We start from the raw sequence: 19,665 nt of genomic DNA on the forward strand, positions 1-19,665 counted from the left end.
TCAGGTTTAGGATCTTCAAGTAACAATTACCTACAAAAGCAGAACTATCAGTAAAAAATATGATCAACATGACCTATAGGTAACTTTTCATGTAGATTACTATTTTGAAAAGAACATTTTTAGTGTCAGTATCACTTTAAGTTCTAAATGACTAATACACAAACTCTTAAGTGCTGTTTTGCCTTTTTATGCTGTTTAAATGTCACATCCAATAGCATTTTACTTTGCAAGGGAATTGTTAATTACTCTTAAATGTTTGTTTTTATGACTGGTAATTCCTTTCAATTTGAAATCATATGAATTTGCAGCTGTGTTTCCATGGTACACCGAGGAGTATATACACCAAAAAAAAAAAAAAAGAGGTTTAATGCAGCTTAATAACTTCATGTCTCTGGAATTTTGGAAACTGATTTATATCATTTCCGTGTAAGTGCGGCAGGCGACAATAAATACCCACTTAACCAACAATTAAAATCAAAGTGGAGAAAGCAAAATATTTTATTTTCGCTTAATGTGCTTATATTTGGAAAGCTTCTACAGGTACAGTAAAACTGGAACAGGCAGTCACTGGCTCTAATGATCATTTGTGTTATATCAGTAAATCTTTTTAAGTTTATAATACCCCAAAATAAACATGTGACCTAAGAACACATTCATTATATTGGAATGAATTAATACAGTTTCAAACATAAAGCGATCAAAAAAAAATATTTATAATGACAGAACAGACATGGCTGAAGTCATAACAAAAAGCAAGAAAGTTATTACACTCTGGCACAGTTACAAGGAGCTAAAAAAAAGCAAAAAAGTATTGTCTGCTGAATTATTACATTGGGTATGTATCAAAGAAAGCAACGGTATTTCAGTTGGACAAATTTATCAAAGGCAAACTACATTTTCTGGTCACTGTTGGTGATAGGAGGACTTCCCATAGTAGGATAGGAGATGTAGGAATATGCTTAAAATCATGATTCGTATGCCTTCACCTTTAAATTCTTATATTACATGGTTAGTATATAAAATCTAGCTTTACATGCTAATAAACAGACAATTTCTGCATCATATCTTGTGTGGTGCACTGCTTGTCTCCTGGAGATCTCTGGATCCTAAGTGAGGAGCTCCATGGGCGTGGCAACTGAAGGGCGGTCAAGAACCCAAACCCAACAGGAGACTTTTAAAAGGATTGTTCACCTTTAGTTAACTTTTGGGGGGTTATTTGCTAAACTCAGAAGGCAAAAATCACGTGATTTTTTTTTTTATAAAATCTGACTTTAAAAAATCACAAAGTTTTCAGAATTTAATTAAAAATCGAGGATGTTTACACTGCAAATAATTTACTCTATAATATAAAATTAAATTCCTGAACCAGCAAGTGTATTTTTTTAGTTGTAATATTGATGTGTAGGCGCCATCTCAGGTCATTCTGCCTGGTCATGTGCTTTCAGAAAGAGCCAACACTTTAGGATGGAACTGCTTTCTGGCAGGCTGTTGTTTCTTCTACTCCGTGTAAATGAATGTGTCGCAGTGGGACCTGTTTGGTCTTTTGAGCAGCACTTTTAACTGATATATTTTCCCATGACTATCCCTTTAATATTGTGTATCAATGAAAATATGTTCACTCATTCTGGTTCTAGAAGATGTAGCTTTCTCCACTAAATAGAAGTAGAGGAATAAGGGGCAGAAACACTGATAAACTGTGAGGATACTGTCCTGGAAGGCTCCCTGAAAATGGCTCCTTGGGAACTGTATAATGAGTAACCCCCCTGACTAGCTTTCTTGGGCTTTATGACAGCCAGATTGGCAAGCACATCCCTCCGCTTCCTCTTACATAATTGACTGACCCATAAGGACCTGCACTTGGATGACTTTTGCAGAGATCATACTTTAGCTATAAAGTTAAAGCCAAGCACACTAAAAAAAAAGTTTAATTCATTTTTAAAACCTGTCATGGATGTTCAACTATTAGATTTAGTGACTGACAGTGAGTGAGCATAAACTACATATAAAACATGGCTCTGCCCGATTCCTTTATGAACTTTTATAACCACTGTAGTCTTCATTGACTTTATATGCCAAAAAGAAAAACAGAAAAACTTACACTCGCACATCCTGGCCGTCCAGAATCAAACGAATCCCAGGTGCTCGATGATAGAGGAATTGTACAACCTCAAAAACAGCGTAGACACAGAACACACCGGCACAGCATGGGTATTGCTAGCAGGTTTAACCTTGCTCGTCTATTTCGGATGCAACGTTTCGGGGCGTGACCCCTTGAGAAAGGGGTCACGCCCCGAAACGTTGCATCCGCAATAAACGAGCAAGGTTAAACCTGCTAGCAATACCCATGTTGTGCCGGTGTGTTCTGTGTCTGCACTTTATATGCCACCCACATATATTTGTACCAGTGCCCGACTGAATAAATGCAAGTATGGGATCTGTTATTGGGAAACCCATTATCCAGAAAGCTCTGAATTACGGAAAGGACATATCCTGTATACTCCATTTTATCCAAATAATTAACATTTTTAAAAATGATTTCATCTTCTCTGTAATAATAAAACAGTAGTTTGTGTGTGATCCCAACTAAGATATAATTAATCCTTATTGGAAGCAAAACATGCTTGTAGGGTTTAATGAATGTAGAAATTATTTTTTTAGCAGATTTAAGGTATGGAGATCCAAATTACAGAAATCCCAGGTCCCGAGCATTCTGGATAATAGGTCCCATACCTGTATGTATTAACAATTTCTGTACAGCGTATACATAGGGGCCCATTTACTAACAATCGAATTTCAATTTTTTTTCTACTTATCTCTAAAAAATCCTGGTTTTCCCAATGTTTTTAAAAAAGATCTAAAAAGTCAAGATTTATTAAGTGTAAAAACCACAAAAATCACTAATACAAAATTTCGTAAAAGTTGTCGAGGTGCTATAGAAGTCAATGATCCTATTGGGTTGTTTAAAATCAATTCTGACTTTTAGGGTAGGACTACACTGACGTTTTCGGCGTGATCCAACGCGCTGCGATAAAGCGCATGCGATGGAAATAAGGTAAGTGAATGCATTGTCTGATGAAGTCGCAGCTTTGATCCGACGAGACACAACTGTCAGATGCAGACACAACATGCAGCATCCGCAGTCGTGACGCGGCGGATCAACAATGCGACTTCATCCGACAATGCATTCACTTACCTTACTTCCGTCGCATGCGTTTTGTCGGAACGCGCCAAAAACTTCCGTGTAGTCCCACCCTTAGAGGTTTTCAGATTTCTTTTTCACTAGCAATTGTCTAATTTTTAGAGGTTTTCATGGTATTCATATTTTTAAGTGCATCATTCAGCTTAATTTTATTTGTATTTTTTAATAAATGTCATGACATTCATGGTTTTAGAGTTTGTGAATTTAGTTGTGGTTTCAAAAACCGCTAAAATTTGATAAATAGGCTCCATAGTATAGGGCTCTACTTTGCATCCACATTGCTGAATAAACCGGCAATTTAGCAGGCACCCACAATGATGCTGGAATTCTGAGGTTTGCGGGTAACAAACAAGGAACAGTTGGTTATTAATGAGCTTTAGGGGCACATATATTATGTGGTGTAAAAAATGGTGACAAAATTCACACACATCGGCAGGCTTCTCTATGTAAAGACAGCATCATTTTTGCAACGTGTTTTTTCTTAGAGTGACTTCCACCGAATTTTACAAAGGTCTGAAGCACTGTAAATTAATGGTGGCAAATCTGGCCTTTGCACAGCCAAAAATAAAATACAGGTAAATGAAAATGCTAGAAGCTGATCAAGCCATGGATTTCAAGTGTATATAAACTTACCGCTTTCTCAGTGGGTCCGGGTGCTCATGCCCCAGACCTTCAGCATAGGGGGAGAGTAGATCACTCCGACATCATCATGATAGGCAGGCATCAATCTGATCCACATAACGCATTTCGTGTCACCAAGGGATACTTAATATGATTAAGTGTCCCTTGGTGACGCAAAACGCGTAAGGCTTTCTGTTTTTTTTTAACATAATGTGAAATAAAAACTTTTTTACCATTTGAACCTTTTGGGCTCCTGAATTCTACTCTTGGTGGTCCGGATTGATGCCTGCCTATCATGATGATTTCCGAGTGAACTATGCTCCCTAAAATAAAATACACCTTGATAAATTTGCCTTTTATTTTACGCAGCTTTTCTCACGGGCGGATTTCATTTTACACAGCATTATAAATAGTTAATGTTCTTTTGAAAATAAGATTACCTATTAATGAAACTCTTCAGACGATGGCTTCTGTCAGTAAATGTGCTGAAAGCTCAGGGGCAGCATTCTTGCATTCCCCCCCAAAAGATTTAGTGATTGGATAGCCAACGAGGAGATTCTGAGTAATGCTGAAATGACTAGGCAATCAGCCGCACTGGAAGTATTCCAAAATGTTGTCTTTTTTTGGACGTGACCTCCAGTATTTTCTGACCTCTAAAGTCTTTTTCCATTTGCATACATTCACCAAGGCAACTTATTAATAACATTATTAAATGCAAGGGAGTAAAGTTAGCCAACGGTGAAGAAGCAATGCCAAAAATGTCCTGTAATTACATGGGTAAGGCCTACAATTGCTGGTTTGGATGATATCTGCCACTCCCTAGGCTATAAATATCTGTTTCCTGACTCTTCCCTGCTTGGGTTTTTGCAAAATCTGCCTTTTTCCTCTTTTCGTGGAGATCTGCTTGAGCGAAGAGTAATTATTCTGCAGAGAGCAGAAATTAGCAGGGCCCAGACAAACCCTACCATATTTCATGCCTAGTGCAACGCCGGACAAATGATATTTCCACATGTGCTTACAGTTTAGAGCACATCAGAAGGATTTGGTAATGTCATTATTTTGAGTTGGTGTGGGATGGTTTATGTCATTTCATTAGCAATAATTAACTCTTGGCGCCTTGCTAACATATGACACAAAATGCAGCATGATGTGCTACTAGTGTTATAAACACAAATCAAATCAGTCCTCAGCTCATGCCTGCCCCCTTTTTTTTCAAATTCTAGACTTGGTTATGGCTTGGGCCAACAATTACTCTCAATAGAAAATATCGTATTGGCATTTAATTTGGCAATTTATCTTCTTCACTCTGTTCTTCATAATATCATTCTGAATATTTGTACCTTTATTTCTCAGAAGCAAAATAATTTCGAAAGTATAATCTCCAGGTCCGAATCTTTTGCTTGAGTAATATTACTATAAGTAATCCTTGAGTTGAATAAAAGTATAGGATCCATTATCTGTAAACCTGGTAACCAGAAAGCTCTGAATTATGGGAAGGCCATCTCCCATAGACTCAATTTTAATAAAAAAATGCAAAATAAAAACAAAAATACTTCCCGAAGATTACCGAAGAGAAGAAGATGGCGTCCGTGAACTCTGCTGGACAGAATCTGCACCGAGGGGTAGTAAAGTAAAGAGTTAGGGGCATTTGCCTGGAGTAGCAGGTAGGTTGGGGGGGAGGAGACAGGGGGTCTATGTAGGGTAGGGTTTTTTTTACTTTACGGTTGAATTGTCCTTTAACCCTCTTATTGCATTATAATGAATGGAGTCTTAGTGAGACACCACTCTGCATATTAATCTAAGTGCTTGGGCTGAGGTAGGGAGTTACTTTACTCCAGCTCAGTTCTGCTTGTTAAAATATAAATAGCCACTTAATTGGTGAAGTTGCCAGACAGGGGGAGCTTACCCAATCTGAACACATGCCAGGCCAACAATTGGCCCCATATTGCATAAAGCAGCCCCATGGATTTTTAAACCTACTTGAGAAATACCTGGCTGATTTTCGGCCAATTATTAATTGGCCAGGATTCGGTCAAATATGCATATGCAAATTAGGATTCGGTTCGGCCCGGGCAGAAGGATTCGACCTAATCCGAATATGCAAATTATGGGCAGGGAGGGAAATTGCGTGATTTTTTGGCAGAAAACTTAAAAAATTTTCCCCTTCCCACTCCTAATTTGCATATGCAGAAAAATTTGCATGCAAATTAGGGGTTCGATTCCGTTCGGCTAAATCTTTCGCGAAGGATTCAGGGGTTAGGCCAAATCCAAAATAGTGGATTTGGTGCATCCCTAATTAAATTAAACGCATGCAAAATTCAAGGTTAATGTAAAGCTCAGCAATGGGAAAAAATAAAGACTTATGTGGCATATAGCTGTATAATACACAAAAGCCATGAATATCCTGTAAATTATATCCTTATAAACGGTGAGTTCTGATGTCATCAGTTATAAACGGTGAGTTCTGATGTCATTTCTGTCACATGACTCACTGAAACTTGTGTATTATAATAAATAAAGTACCCCCAGTTGTAAAATATGAGGATATTAGAAGTAACCTCGGAGTTCCATGACCTGTATAAAAACACTCGGCCTTCGGCCTCGTGTTTTTATATGGTCATGAAACTCCTCGGTAACTTATAATATCCTTATATTTTACAAGAGGGGGTACTTTATTCACTATATATTGGCGGTAGAGACAGGTTTCCAAGGATATTTTTAAAGGACAAGATCCATTTCGGAATAGATGGAGAGTCTGAAAGACCCAGACAGTATGCAGGGAACTACATCTGCCAGAGATCTTTGTTGCTGTGAATGTTCCCTAGGCCTCTTGCAGTTTCAACTTACATTCTCTTTTCCACATAGAACCTTCACCAAGTGTAACTACCAACAGCAAGAACATTTGTTTCCTCTCCCCATTATTGCATGTAATTCCTCCTTACAACAGTTCTATTAACCCATTAGAAACAATCCCAATGCTTTTTCCATCCCACATTCCTCCTCCCAATGGGTCACATTGTCAACAAGAGACACACACCCATCACATTCAACCATTTAAAAATAATGCCCATCCCTCTAAAACAGAAGGAGAAGAAAACCCTCAATCAAGCCTCATTTGCTGGAAGAATTCCTTCCTGCCTTGTAACCGGCTTCAGATTTTATCATGGAATAAATGCCAGTGTTATTTTAATTATCTCGTATATTGCTGCTGCTAAAAAGATTCCCAAACGCTGCATTGATGATCATGCTGAATTTCTCTCCTTAGGGCCCATGCACGGAACTCTTGTGCTTTTATTGTAATCAGGTGGCAAGTTTCACTTTATACCTTGCGTTGGATTAAATATCCTGTGAAAGGTTTAAAGTGCAGCTCACGTGGACACAAGGGATTTACCAAAAGCAAACGTGTATAGGGCTCCCTTGTCTGACGCTCCCCAGCTTTTGTGTTGTTAATGCACAATCTAGGGGAGTTTTAGGACCTGGCCATGAGCCCTTTTGTATATGGAGCAGTTTGGACCAAGCCTCTTTGTGAATAAATGAGGCCCAGGGAACTACATTACCCAAATCACCAGGGTTTGCTATCCTTCTTAGGTATATCATTAAAATATAGTGACTACTGTAAAATTAATTGTTAGCGTTATTAGAACTAAAACCGATTTACAACCGCCACTACATTTGCCTTTGAGTAAATTTCGCCTCTGTCATTTGTGTGTAAAACCGCATGCGTTAAAGGTAATTGCTTCCTAATGCACTTTTTGCACTTACACCCTCCTGGTGAGCAAAACAATGCGGAAATTATTGGAGAAAAACTTTGCAGTAAAAATCATGGATTGTACTCAAAATTGCGCTTTGCTCTCTGCACTTGCTGTCATAAATGAGCCTTATTATTTCAAGAACCCCATTTTGTTTTTTCTACCAGCATAATAAAGTCACTGTAGGGGGACAATAATGAAGTGCAGTGTGCAAAGTGCAGATCACCATGTTTTTTTACCCATAATGCAATGTTCTTTCTCATAACTCCAGAGTAATGCAGGCCTGCTCTGTGTTGAGTCTATCGCAACTGGGCCAAAATCGGGTGCAAGCTGTGTCTTGCAATTTCAGAGTGAAGTTTGCATCTGATTCACTGGGCTCTGGTCTGGTTCACCTGTTGACGTAACCTGCTGTTGGAAGTAGGGATGCAACAAATCCACTATTTTGGATTCGGCCAAAACCCCCCAAATCCTTCGCTAAAGATTCGGCTGAATACCGAATTTGTATATGCAAATTAGTGATGGGAAGGGGAAAACATTTTTTACTTCCTTGTTTTGTGACAAAAAGTCACACAATTTCCCTCCCACCCCTTGGCCGAATTCAAATCCTGCTGAAAAAGGCAGAATCCCGAACCGAATCCTGGATTTGGTGCATCCTTAGTTGGAACCATAGAGCTGGCAACAGGACCAATTTCCAGGGTGGCAGCAACTCCAGGGTTTCCCAGTGTAATTTTTCTTTTAGTTCCAAGAGGAACTAGTACAAGTGCAGACAAATACAAGCTTCAGCACTATACATTCCCTCACTGGTATCTCCCATGGAATTTAGGAAATATCTCAGTTGCTGATGGTGAATTAAGCTTTATGTATTATGTTTTGTATTTTATTCATAGTAATATCATTAAATGTGCGCCTAGCCCAATGTCAATCAATTTGGGAGATCCAGCGAAATCTACTCTACCCTTTTTTCCTCTTATCACTACTTTCTACATTTCAGCTGTAGTCATTTAATCTGATTTTAATGTGTTTATTATTATGCGGTTTGCTTTAGTCATGAATTTTCGTTATTGTGCCAGCTGGTTTATATTACGAAATATACTGAAACATCCATTTCATTTATGCACAACTATGTTTACAACTGAAATTAGTCTTTTTATTAGATAAACACAACTTCGTTTAATTCCACTATATATCCATAAGTATCCAGACACACTATATAGCCAATAGCATCTGGACACCCAATTCAAAAATTGCATTACCCCAACTAGAAAGTCACTGTTGAGTTCCAGTGTCTGGTAGGAATATCAGCACAAGAATTATTTCATAAGTAGTATGGATTTTTATGGGCTGGCAGCTATGCACAATGCCAAGTGTCAGTTGGAGTGGTGTAAAGGTGGCCACCATTAGACGCTGGAGCAGTGGGACCACATTGTATTCAGTGATAAATCCCAGTTTACCATCTGCCAATCTGTTGGATGAATCTGGGTTTGGCAGATGCCAGGAGAATGCTACCTAGCTGAATAGGTAATTGTGGCTGTGGACTTTGGTGGAGAAATAACAATGGTCTGGTTTTTTCTCCTGGTTAGGGTTAGGTTCCCTTCTTCCAAGAACTACAGCATTCATTCTTGATTGTTTTGAAATTTGTGGAAACATTTTGGGAAAATCGGTTCAATGTTTAAGCACAATAACGTCCCCTTGCACAAAGCAGAGGTCCATTCAGAATTGGTTTGCAGAGATGGGAGTGAAAGAATCTGACTGGGCTGCAGAAACCCCTGACCTCAGTCCACCTGAACACCTATGGGATAACTTGGAATGCCAACTGTTAACCCGGCTTGATCACTTATACTTTTATGGTTAATTGGAAGCCAGACCCATCAATCATGTTAAAACATACTGTGTACTAGTGAGCTCCAGTAATACTTATATCATAAATGGTAGAGACAACTTTATACGAGACCCTACCCCATGAATACAGTGTTGTCTGCTTTTGGCAGCTCTGTATTGATAAGGGCGGTTGGATGGAGGAACTTAGGGTCTTCCCTTCCACCCCCAAACTTGCATGTCATTCAGATGCACAACTTGAAGTTGAAGAGAGTGTTGGCGGTGTCAGCATCAAAGTGCTGGAGTACACAAATTCATAGGTCACATTTTCCTCCAATAAGATATGCTAAAGCGCTCTTGTAACTCAATAAAATTAAAGGTCTGTCATTTCTAGAAGATATTTCCTCTCCAGTGCTTCTGCAGCTGTATTATTGTATTGATAGCTGATACTTAGAGCATTACTTTTTTATGTTACTATATAGTTTTTTATTTGTGTTTGGCAGTTTGCCTAGTGGAAAATGTGCTGTTTTTATACTTCTATTTTATTAGAGAAATCTTTTCACTAGTGCAAACAAATAAGTGACATTTGATCATTTGGGCTTTCTGACAACTGAATGATGACAGGAGTCCACACCCAGAATCACTCCCTTCCCTAACAGTTTCCTTATTCGATGAGTTGGTACTCATGCTATTAGTAGGGGATTCACAGCACAAGCTGGAGACTAATTGTACAGAATGATTAAATAAAGCATTTTTCGGTGAATATTTAAATAGAGATATGGGACATGTTATACAGAACACTCAGGGTTTTCTGGATAATGGAATTTTCTGTTATTCGGATCTTCATACCTTAAGTCTTCTAGAAAATCATGCAAATATTAAATAAACCCAATAGTCTGGTTTTGCTTCCAATAAGGATTAATTATATCTTAGTTGGGATCAAGTACAAGCTACTGTTTTATTATTACAGAGAAAAAGGAAATCATTTTTAAAAATTTGGATTATTTATATAAAATGGAGTCTATGGGAGACGAGCCTTCTGCAATTCGGAGCTTTATGGATAAAGTGTTTCCGTATAACGGATCCAATACCTGTAATAGATTTGCTTGAAGTTGAGTGTTGAATACATGTACAATGAGATAGCTGTTAATTCCAATATCTGCATATTTTTCTCTCTTCAGTTTGCTATTCCACATAACGATGAGTGGAGCCGATTTGCCCGCACATTAGTCGAGATCCGAGCCAACCGAGGAGAAGGAGAGGAAGAGGCTGTGGATCTGTCCACCTGAAGGGAGGAGACTCAGGCTTGGCAAGCACAATATTTCCTGCTGTTCAGTGTCCTCTATTTTGGTGTGGCTTTCTGAAGTGAACGTCCTGCTTATATCACAGATTTCTCTTCCGGCAGTGATATTCCTGTTTCCTACTTAATTTCTAATCTAAGCCAAGGAGTGCAGACTTGGTATCATCCCCCCTCTGGTCCAAAGTTGTAGCAAGACTTTATTTAAAAATTTCAAAAATTGCCATCTCCTAGATGAAAAAGAAGTAGCGCGAGGCGCATTAAGATTTTTGTTTTTCACAAACGAACCCTATGCTAGGTCTCTGAACTTCTGTATAAGATATTGGACCCTTCAAAACATGGATTGGATTTGTCCAGAAGAGTTTTCCAAATGATTAAAGTGACTGAGCATAAAATATGTTGCACAGACAACTAATAACTAATAGCGTTTTTCTGAGGATGATTTCAGAACCAATACTTCAGCTGGTTGCTTCTCCACATCTTCTGCAACACCACCATTAAGGCCAGAGGAAAGGGAAGTATTATTTAGTTTGGTATTATAAGCATAACATGGCAGCATCATGGGATTGTCTCAAATGGCTCTGAAGATGAGCACGTGCGGATGCTGACTGGACATTCCCCTCTCCTGACATCTTTGTGACAATGGTCAAAAGGCATCAAGAGCTCTAGGAAGAGAGAAGGAAAGGGGGTTGTATAAGAGGCTAAATTTGAGGCTTGTTATTGTTTGTAAAGAAAAAAATAGAAAATGAAGGTAAAATGTAGATACACAGACATCTGTTGGACTCGTAGGTTGTCCATCTGTAAATGTACTACACTTCATTGTGATGGACACAAGGAGATTAGAAATGTCTGCAGAAGATATGACAGTGTCAGTTGGGTGCCCACAATGTAATTCTATATAATGTGATGGTTCTATTCTATAAATGCATACCGAGAATACTTCTTCTAAGGTAAGGAACACAATGTTCCACATGCATATATACAAATGTGTATAATTAGAATGTTCTTTGCATACAGTATTCTGTGCCCTTATACTGAAAGGTGACATGCCTTTAAACAGACAGAGATTAGGAGAAATAGGTTTGCTCCTTTGTCTAAAACTGCTGTGCATTACACATTTTATACAGCAGGCCTATGGAGATACATCAGCTGAGGACCTCATCAACACAATTATGTGCTCCTCATTTGAGGAAATTTCCATAGTCAAGTTTTACCAAGTTATTGGTTGGACAGATCCTCCTGAGGGTCCCTTAAAGGAGAATTCAACACTAAACTTAAAAATCCCCTACCCCCTACCCTATGTAGACCCCCTCCTTCCTCCCCCAGCCTAAGTGTTACCCGGGCAAATGCCCCTAACCTTTTACTTACCCTCAGTGCAGATGCAGGCATCGGAGTTCTTTGTAATGGGAACAGTGCTTCTGCAATTTTCGTGTTTTGGCGCATTTGCAGTTGTCGCGAACCAGAAAATTGCTCCAACTGCACATGCGCAGACATGCCAGTCTCTTTCCGAAGATTTCCCAAGAGAAGAAGATGGTGCCTGTGAACTCTGATGCCTGCATCTGCACCGAGGGGTAAGTAAAACGTTAGGGGCATTTGCCTGGGGTAACACTGCTGGGGAGGGAGGGGGGTCTATGTAGGGTAGGGATTTTTTAAATTTAGGGTTGAATTCTTCTTTAAGGTGGCCACCAAACAAGCTGATCTCTCCCTGATATGCCCACATTGAGGCGTTATCAGGCTGAGCAGATCCTAGGGCCCAACGATCGGATAATAAATGTAGCCAACATGGGCGGCCGCGATCCGACCGGATTTTTAATGCTGCCCGAATGACATCTGGCCAACTTTCAGCCAGATATCGACCGGCCGATAAACTGCAGACTCGGTTTGTCGCAGATTTTATCAGCCCGTGTATGGCCAGCTTTATTTATTCCAATAAGCTGCCATTGTGGTCAGTATAGGCAAACTCTGCAGTTTTTATTGGCCCGTGTATGGCCAGTTTAAGGCAAGTTGCTCTGGTGAGTACGTGTGAGATAACTAATGTATTGCACTGGAAGGCTAAACTAGCCATCCTCTTTGGAGACTCTTTGCTCTAATCTTGGAGTTTTGGATCATGGATTATTGCACTGGTCTCAGAACTAGGGAAGTTTTGATGTAAAAAATCACCCCTAGACTCTAATGTTTAGTACAAAAAAAATGCTGCGCTATTTGAAAATTGACATGCGAAAAAGCGCTCAATGACTTCAATGCATCTGGAAATTTTTTTGCCATATCTCAAATTTTCAGCAAAGTGAAACAGGTCAGATTCACTAATCAATATTCACAGCAACCCTTTGGTTCATATGTAGTGCCTCAGAAAAGTTTTCTAGAAAATTCAATACAATCTATGTTTAGGGCTTCAGTAATTATTTAGCATAGGTTTGGTCAAAAGTGCGCTTAAACTAGGGATGCACTAAATCCCGGATTTGGCCCTTTTCAAATGGATTCGGCCGAATCCTTATACCTGGCTGAACCCAATTATGGGCGGGAAGAGAAATCACAACTTTTTATCACAAAACAAGGAAGTAAAAATGTTTTTTTCCACTTTTCCCTTCCTGTTCCTGATTTGAATATGCAAATTAGTATTCATATTTGGTTCGGTATTCGATCTTTCATAATGGATTTGGGGATACGGCCAAATCCCAAATAGTGGATTTGGTGCATCCCTAGCTTAAACACAATCTGAACTTCCAGAAAAAACTATAAATGTATTATTTTTTACACAAACATGATTACTTAGATTAAAAGCAATTTAATAGTCTGCCTGTGCTGCAGGGACCAGTCCCCCACTGAGGCTCACAGGATAATCAAGCATCTCCCTCTCCCTGTTCCATTGTAAAGTAATAAATTCTGGGACTTGAAGTTTTTTTCCACTTTCGAGAGAATCTGTGCACCACCCAGTATGGAAAACAGAGGGACTTCAAGTCCAAGAATCCATCACTTTACAGCAAATTAAGGTAAGGGAGGAGTTGGATCACTCTGTGAGCCTAAGGATTGTTGGGAAATGGTTTGAAAAGGTGGCCATACACGGGCCGATAAAAGCTGCCGACAGACCGTGTCGGCAGCTTATTGGCCCGTGTATGGGGCCCCCCCGACGGGCTTCCCCGATCAAGAAGTCGGCCAGATCTCGATCGGATGGGACTAAAAATCCCGTCGGATCGCGGCCGCATCCGTTCGTTGATGCGGTCCCGCAATTCGCCCGCCCGTAAAGCCACCGTTAGGATCCGATATTGCGGATCTCTCCGTGTATGGCCACCTTTAGAGTAATATGGTTTCCTTTTAATCTGTGAATCAGGTTTGTCTGTGTAAACAGACTACAAAGGTTATTTGCACACCATTAAGCTACGTGTAGGTATATGTGTGTGTGGTTGAAAGCAAGAATAGCCAAATCTATTTTTTTAAATTAATTTGGAACAAAGGGCCATTCATATTTGCAATCATGTAACAAAAATTCTATTTACTAAATCTATTTTGGTTTTTCCTTCTAAGATCATTGACTTCTATAGAATTTTAGTAGTCTTGAATTTTGAGTTTTAATTTTTGAGATTTTAAACTTTAATACATTTTAAAAAATGTGTGATTTTTCAAATCCCAAATATATTTGAGATTGTGTTTTTGATAAATCATCCCCAAAATATTCCACAAACGATATCATTCCAAATCCTCATTTCAATTAAAATGACAAGGCTTTGGCCCTAATGGCCTTTAGCCGTTATCTTTCCTCTTCTGTTTCTTTTGATGGGCCCCTGGGCTCCTTTGTAGTAAATCTCAGGACTAGTAGGGCTTTGAGGTTTTGTTGGCCATAGTGTAAAGATTTAGGACTAAATATTATGGGATTCAGCCAAATCCCCCAGTTAAAGGCTATTTTGTCATTTCACGTGTAGGAAAGACAATTCCACTTCATCGCCAGCCTTACACGATAAACATGTCGTCCTCCAACCAGGGCGGCATATTGGGTTTTTTACAAGCACATTCATTTAATTAGATATTTTATTAGTTGGTTGGACAGAACCGGATCCATCAAAATATTCCCAATACATAAGAAAGAGGAAACAATGAAAACTACACGGCAATAGGACTGACTGCCTGTTTTTCTTCCCATAATTCTCCTTTTATGAGAATTCAACCCTAAAGTTAAAAAAAAACCCTACCCTACATAGACCTCCCTCCCTCCTCCCCCCAGCCTAAGCGTTACCCCGGGTAAATGCCCCTAACATTTTACTTACCCCTCCATGCAGATTCAGTCGCCATCTTCAGTCGCATCAGTATCTTCGGAATGAGGCCGGTGCTTCGGCAATCTTCGTGAGTTTCAGGGCATGCGCAGTTGTTTTGCGAAACAGAAAATTGCTCCAACTGTGCATGTGCTGACACGCCAGGCTCATTCCAAAGATTTTCGGAGATGAAGATGGCGCCTGTGAACTCCGATGCCTGAATCTGCACCGAGGGGTAAGTAAAACGTTAAGGGCATTTGCCCGGGGTAACACTTAGGCTGGGGGGGGGTCTATGTAGGGTAGTGGGTAGGGATTTTTTTAAGTTTAGGGTTGAATTCTCCTTTAATTCCTTACACAGCAGAGAGATGGTGTGATGTAATTCCTCTAGATCTTCTCTTTCCCTTACCCCCTATGATGCCCAACTAAGCATCCCCCACTATTTCTACACCTTGCTTCCTCCCCGATCCTACTATCTTGTATATATAATACATTAACCCTCATCTAATGAATCTGATTGAGAGTGGGGCGTTTTGCCCATTGGATTTTTATTTTAATTTATTTCTCCTTTTCCCAAAAGACGGAGGTATGAGGGGGCCGTAATGGGAAGTACAAAGTGCAGGCATATGGCAGTTACCACATCAAATGATCAGTGCTGGCGGTGTGGAACTTGAGTGGCCTGTTCAGCAGCCAGCTACGCAAAATATACGCCAAAGCCACAAAAATGTACATGTAAACCCCTAGATTATGCTGTGTTCCTGCATGTGAGATTAGTTTTATAAGCACATGCAGTAACATACCATATAATATGCACCCAAATCAGCCCTTCAGCCTAGGGCCAAAGCAATGCAGTTTTATTTTCACCATCGGAGCTAACGTTCACTTTAATCTTCATCTTCTCAATCACAAATATCGTAGCTCTTCCCAATCTACAACTACGGCCGTCCCCATAAAGGAGATGCAGATTTGAATGAGGCTGAACCACCTTGTCATGAAATCATATGACACTTTGGGAGATGTCTGCCTCTAATACAAGATCTCAGCCCCAATTATTCGAAAAAGAATGACAGTTATAAGAGAAATGGAAATGGCCGGAGACCTGTGCAATTAACATGGCCTCGTATTCAGGTATCGTAATAAATACACATTTTTGGCTTTTATACATGAAGTTCAGAAACACAATTTACATCCAATATTGTTGAAACAACTATTTAACCCTAGTTTTTCTTTGAAATCAGTGTTTGTATGGATTCAGCAGCGTTCTGCTCTATATTGGCTCGGTCTAATGCCTCGAAACACATGGCTAAATGAGAGACTATACCGTATGCCGCGCTCGCAGAGCCATATTAAATCTATTTGAAGTAGATATGATTATGTGCAGATGTGGTTTCCCCCCCTAAATTGGGGGACTTCAGATGTGGTATTTCACATGGTTACTTAACATTATGAATGGACGGTCTATAGGAACATCACTGCTCTTTATTTATTGCGGTCTGCTGTATGGTACATATTTATTTAAAATAATTAAAATAAACGAGTCTAACGCATGAACCTAACGAGAGTTGCCTTATCTCTAAGCTGTTGCAAAGACTGTCTAATGCTCTAAGAAGCCATTACAATTGCTTGTTTGTACAAGATCTGCAAGTTTTATGGAGCAGGGCTTTAAATGCCTATTACTTAGGAGCATTCGAGCCGTATTTCTCCAAAAGTTTGGGTACAGATGATTTCATGGAAGGTTACATTAGCAGCCTGAAAGTAGATTGTGGTCCCAGAATGACACCAGGGAGACCCATAAAACATAATAAAAAATACCAAACAGATTTGAAGTTTTCTTCTTCGAGTAATATATGGCGAAGGCTGCATAGTTCAAGGAACTCGGCAAACTCAAGCATCTCAGCGTGTACAGAAGAGAACGTTAAAGGGCATGTAAAGTCTAAATTAGACTAAGGCTAGAAATGCTGTATTTTGTATACTAAATATAAACATGAACTTACTGCACCACAAGCCTAATCAAACAAATGATTTATGCTTTCAAAGTTGGCTACAGGGGGTCACCATCTTGTAACTTTGTTAAACATCTTTGCAAGACTAAGACTGTGCACATGCTCAGTGTGGTCTGGGCTGCTTAGGGATCATCATAAACAAAGCTGCTTGAGTTCTGCATGGCTGGGAAGTAAGGCGGGGGCTCCCCCTGCTGTTCATAAGTATGATTGTTTCCCTGCTCAGCAGTTAGGGATCGTCTGACAATTCCTATCCACAGCAGTAAATGAAGGGAGAATTTCACTGCATACAGTCAGGTTTCTTATAAAAACGGTACACATTTTTTGATTAAAGTATATTGGAGATAGGTTTCTTTTTCATTAAAGAAAGAAAAAATGGGATTTTATTTTTTTGCCTTTACATGCCCTTTAAACCAGCCAAACGTATATATTATGTGTAACCAAATGACAAGAACCTTTGGCAGCCTGGTTGCCCTAGAACAGGGGTCCACAACCTTTTTTACCCGTGAGCCACATTCAACTATAAAAAGAGTTGGGGAGCAACACAAGCATGAAAAGACCGCCTTGAGGTGCCAAATAAGGTCTGTGATTGGCTATTTGGTAGCCCCTATGTGGACTGGCAGCCTAAAGGAGGCTCTACTTGGCACTATACTTCATTTTTATGCAATTAAAACTTGCTTCTAAGCCTGGAATTCAAAAATAAGCATCTACTTTGAGGACACCGAGAGCAAAATCTAAGGGGTTGGAGAGCAACATGTTGTTCACGAGCTACTGGTTGGGGATCACTGCCCTAGAACATTGGCAAACATCACATTTCTTATATCTTATTATTAGATAATATTTTCTTGAAAAACTGCTTTAACTTTTTAATGGATTTTTTTTACCCACCACTTCAGGCCTCGTTTATATGCGAACACATCATCTTACACCCACTCGCAGAGATTGCACTGTGCCACCACTTGGATGCGAGTAGGAAGCCATTATGTTGTATTTAGTAAAGATCACCTCCGGCTTTAATAGCCGCCAGCTTGATGTAAATCTGGGTGAAATGTGTACTCCCTGCATATACACAACTAGCCTAGCTTTAATCCTGCATTCTTCTTGTGCTCTCTGATTGTACATTGTAAGTGTATATGGATATTACAGAACATCAACAACCAGTTTTGTTCTTGGGACTTACACCTCGTAGCCTTGGTAGGTCTTCTCTTTTTGTCCCAAGTAGCACTTATGATTAGGGAGAGCAATGAATGATTGAGATGGAATCATTTTTAACGGAGCATCGGGTTACAGTCTCACAAATTATCTATGAATACCTAATGCGGTCTGAACAATACAGACTTTGCCCCAAGTGATTCAAGCTGTGAGCTCTGAGTTCCATGGGCAGCAAGAGGATACAATACTACCTGTTGTAAACCTTATGTGGAGAGGCATTTAGTGCATCCTGATATTACTGGCCTTTAGGAAGAACTGGCTGACTCCATCTCCTGTGCCAATGCATCTACTTGTTTCCATCAGCTGCCCCCTTCATTCAGAAGCAATGGAGTCTCATCGAAAACATTTTATATATACAAATGTAACTAAAAGAAGACTCAAAAATTATTATTTTTTTCATTAAACCATCATCACACAATGGTCTGATAGACAGTCTGGTCATTTATAAAGAAACACGTTGAGCCGAGTGTATGAAATTCCAGTATCTTCTGCAGCTCTACAGCATAAATCAATGCACAGCACTTTCATTTGTTTCTACAAGTCAATTTAATGATCGGTGAGCAAAAAATGATAAATATCAGTCTGATTCCAAACACTCCGTAAGGCAGCTATGAATACAGTACATGGAATTCCTATTTAATTTCCAAAGCAGCTAATAAAACAAGTGCTTAATTTAAACACTGCTTATCTTGTTTGTCAGCCTCAAAATGAAAAGCAATTTATTGCAAGTTGTTCACGGTTGTGTCACACACATTGGATTAATGCCCATAGTTCCTGAGCTGAGCCATAACAAGGGCCACTCTGATAAAGTGCTGGTATGGGAATCAACACCCACTGTTTTGAGGTGGCTGAAGAAGGAACACATTGTTGTGGCATCTGTTGGCATGGGATTTCTTAAAGCGTGATGAGAAAGCAAAATACAGGTCACACCCAGACTCCATGATCAATAAGTGTAGAAGAAGAGAGGACTTCTTTACTAAAGGTCTATCATGGATGGTTTGACAGATGAGCCGGTAACATTTTTATGTGCCAGACATTCAACACAGTCAATACAAAAAAAATGAGTCACCCAAATGACTGCCTTAGTCCTTCTGGAATTGGGTTGTATTAGAGATGACAAAGGACATCCTTATTATGTGCCATTGTTTCAGTTTTTGTTATGATAAAGCAAAGCTTCTGAATTGTAATTTCAAGTAGTTATGTGTCATGGAGAATACTATGAGTAAATATGAGGCAAGGGGCTCTCCATAAAGCCACTACTAGAGGCAAACAAGGGGATGTAGCTGAAGATCATCTTGCTGGCCACCACTCTCACAGCAAATTGCAAGATGCAAACAGCCAGTTACTCATGTGACAATCTAGATTATAATTCCAAGTACCAATGTCTGTCACGGGGAGGACTACGGGTAAATAGGAGGCTCTCTGTAAAGCCACCCTAGAGACAGACAATGGGTTGGTTGTAGCTGAAGACCATCTTCTTGGCTCTTATATTAGTTGCAAGATACAAACAGCCACTTGCTCATGTGACAAT

General features: G+C 39.6%; 1 protein-coding gene across 8 annotated transcripts in view; it reads left to right on the forward strand.

The window, feature by feature from the left end:
- Positions 1–12,289, forward strand: part of LOC108718845 (cytoplasmic dynein 1 intermediate chain 1) — a 234,933-nt gene extending 222,644 nt beyond the window's left edge. For all 8 annotated transcript variants that reach the window (XR_005961759.1, XM_041565902.1, XM_041565903.1 and 5 more), the window contains one exon: positions 10,566–12,289. Coding sequence is in view for 7 of the 8 variants with exons in the window: in XM_041565902.1 (XP_041421836.1) it covers positions 10,566–10,673 (108 nt within the window). In the remaining variant the exon portion in view is untranslated. The remainder of the gene's footprint in view (positions 1–10,565) is intronic.
- Positions 12,290–19,665: the final 7,376 nt, after the last annotated feature.

Source organism: Xenopus laevis, chromosome 6L (genome assembly GCF_017654675.1).
Source record: "Xenopus laevis strain J_2021 chromosome 6L, Xenopus_laevis_v10.1, whole genome shotgun sequence".
Classification (NCBI taxonomy): Eukaryota; Metazoa; Chordata; class Amphibia; order Anura; family Pipidae; genus Xenopus; species Xenopus laevis.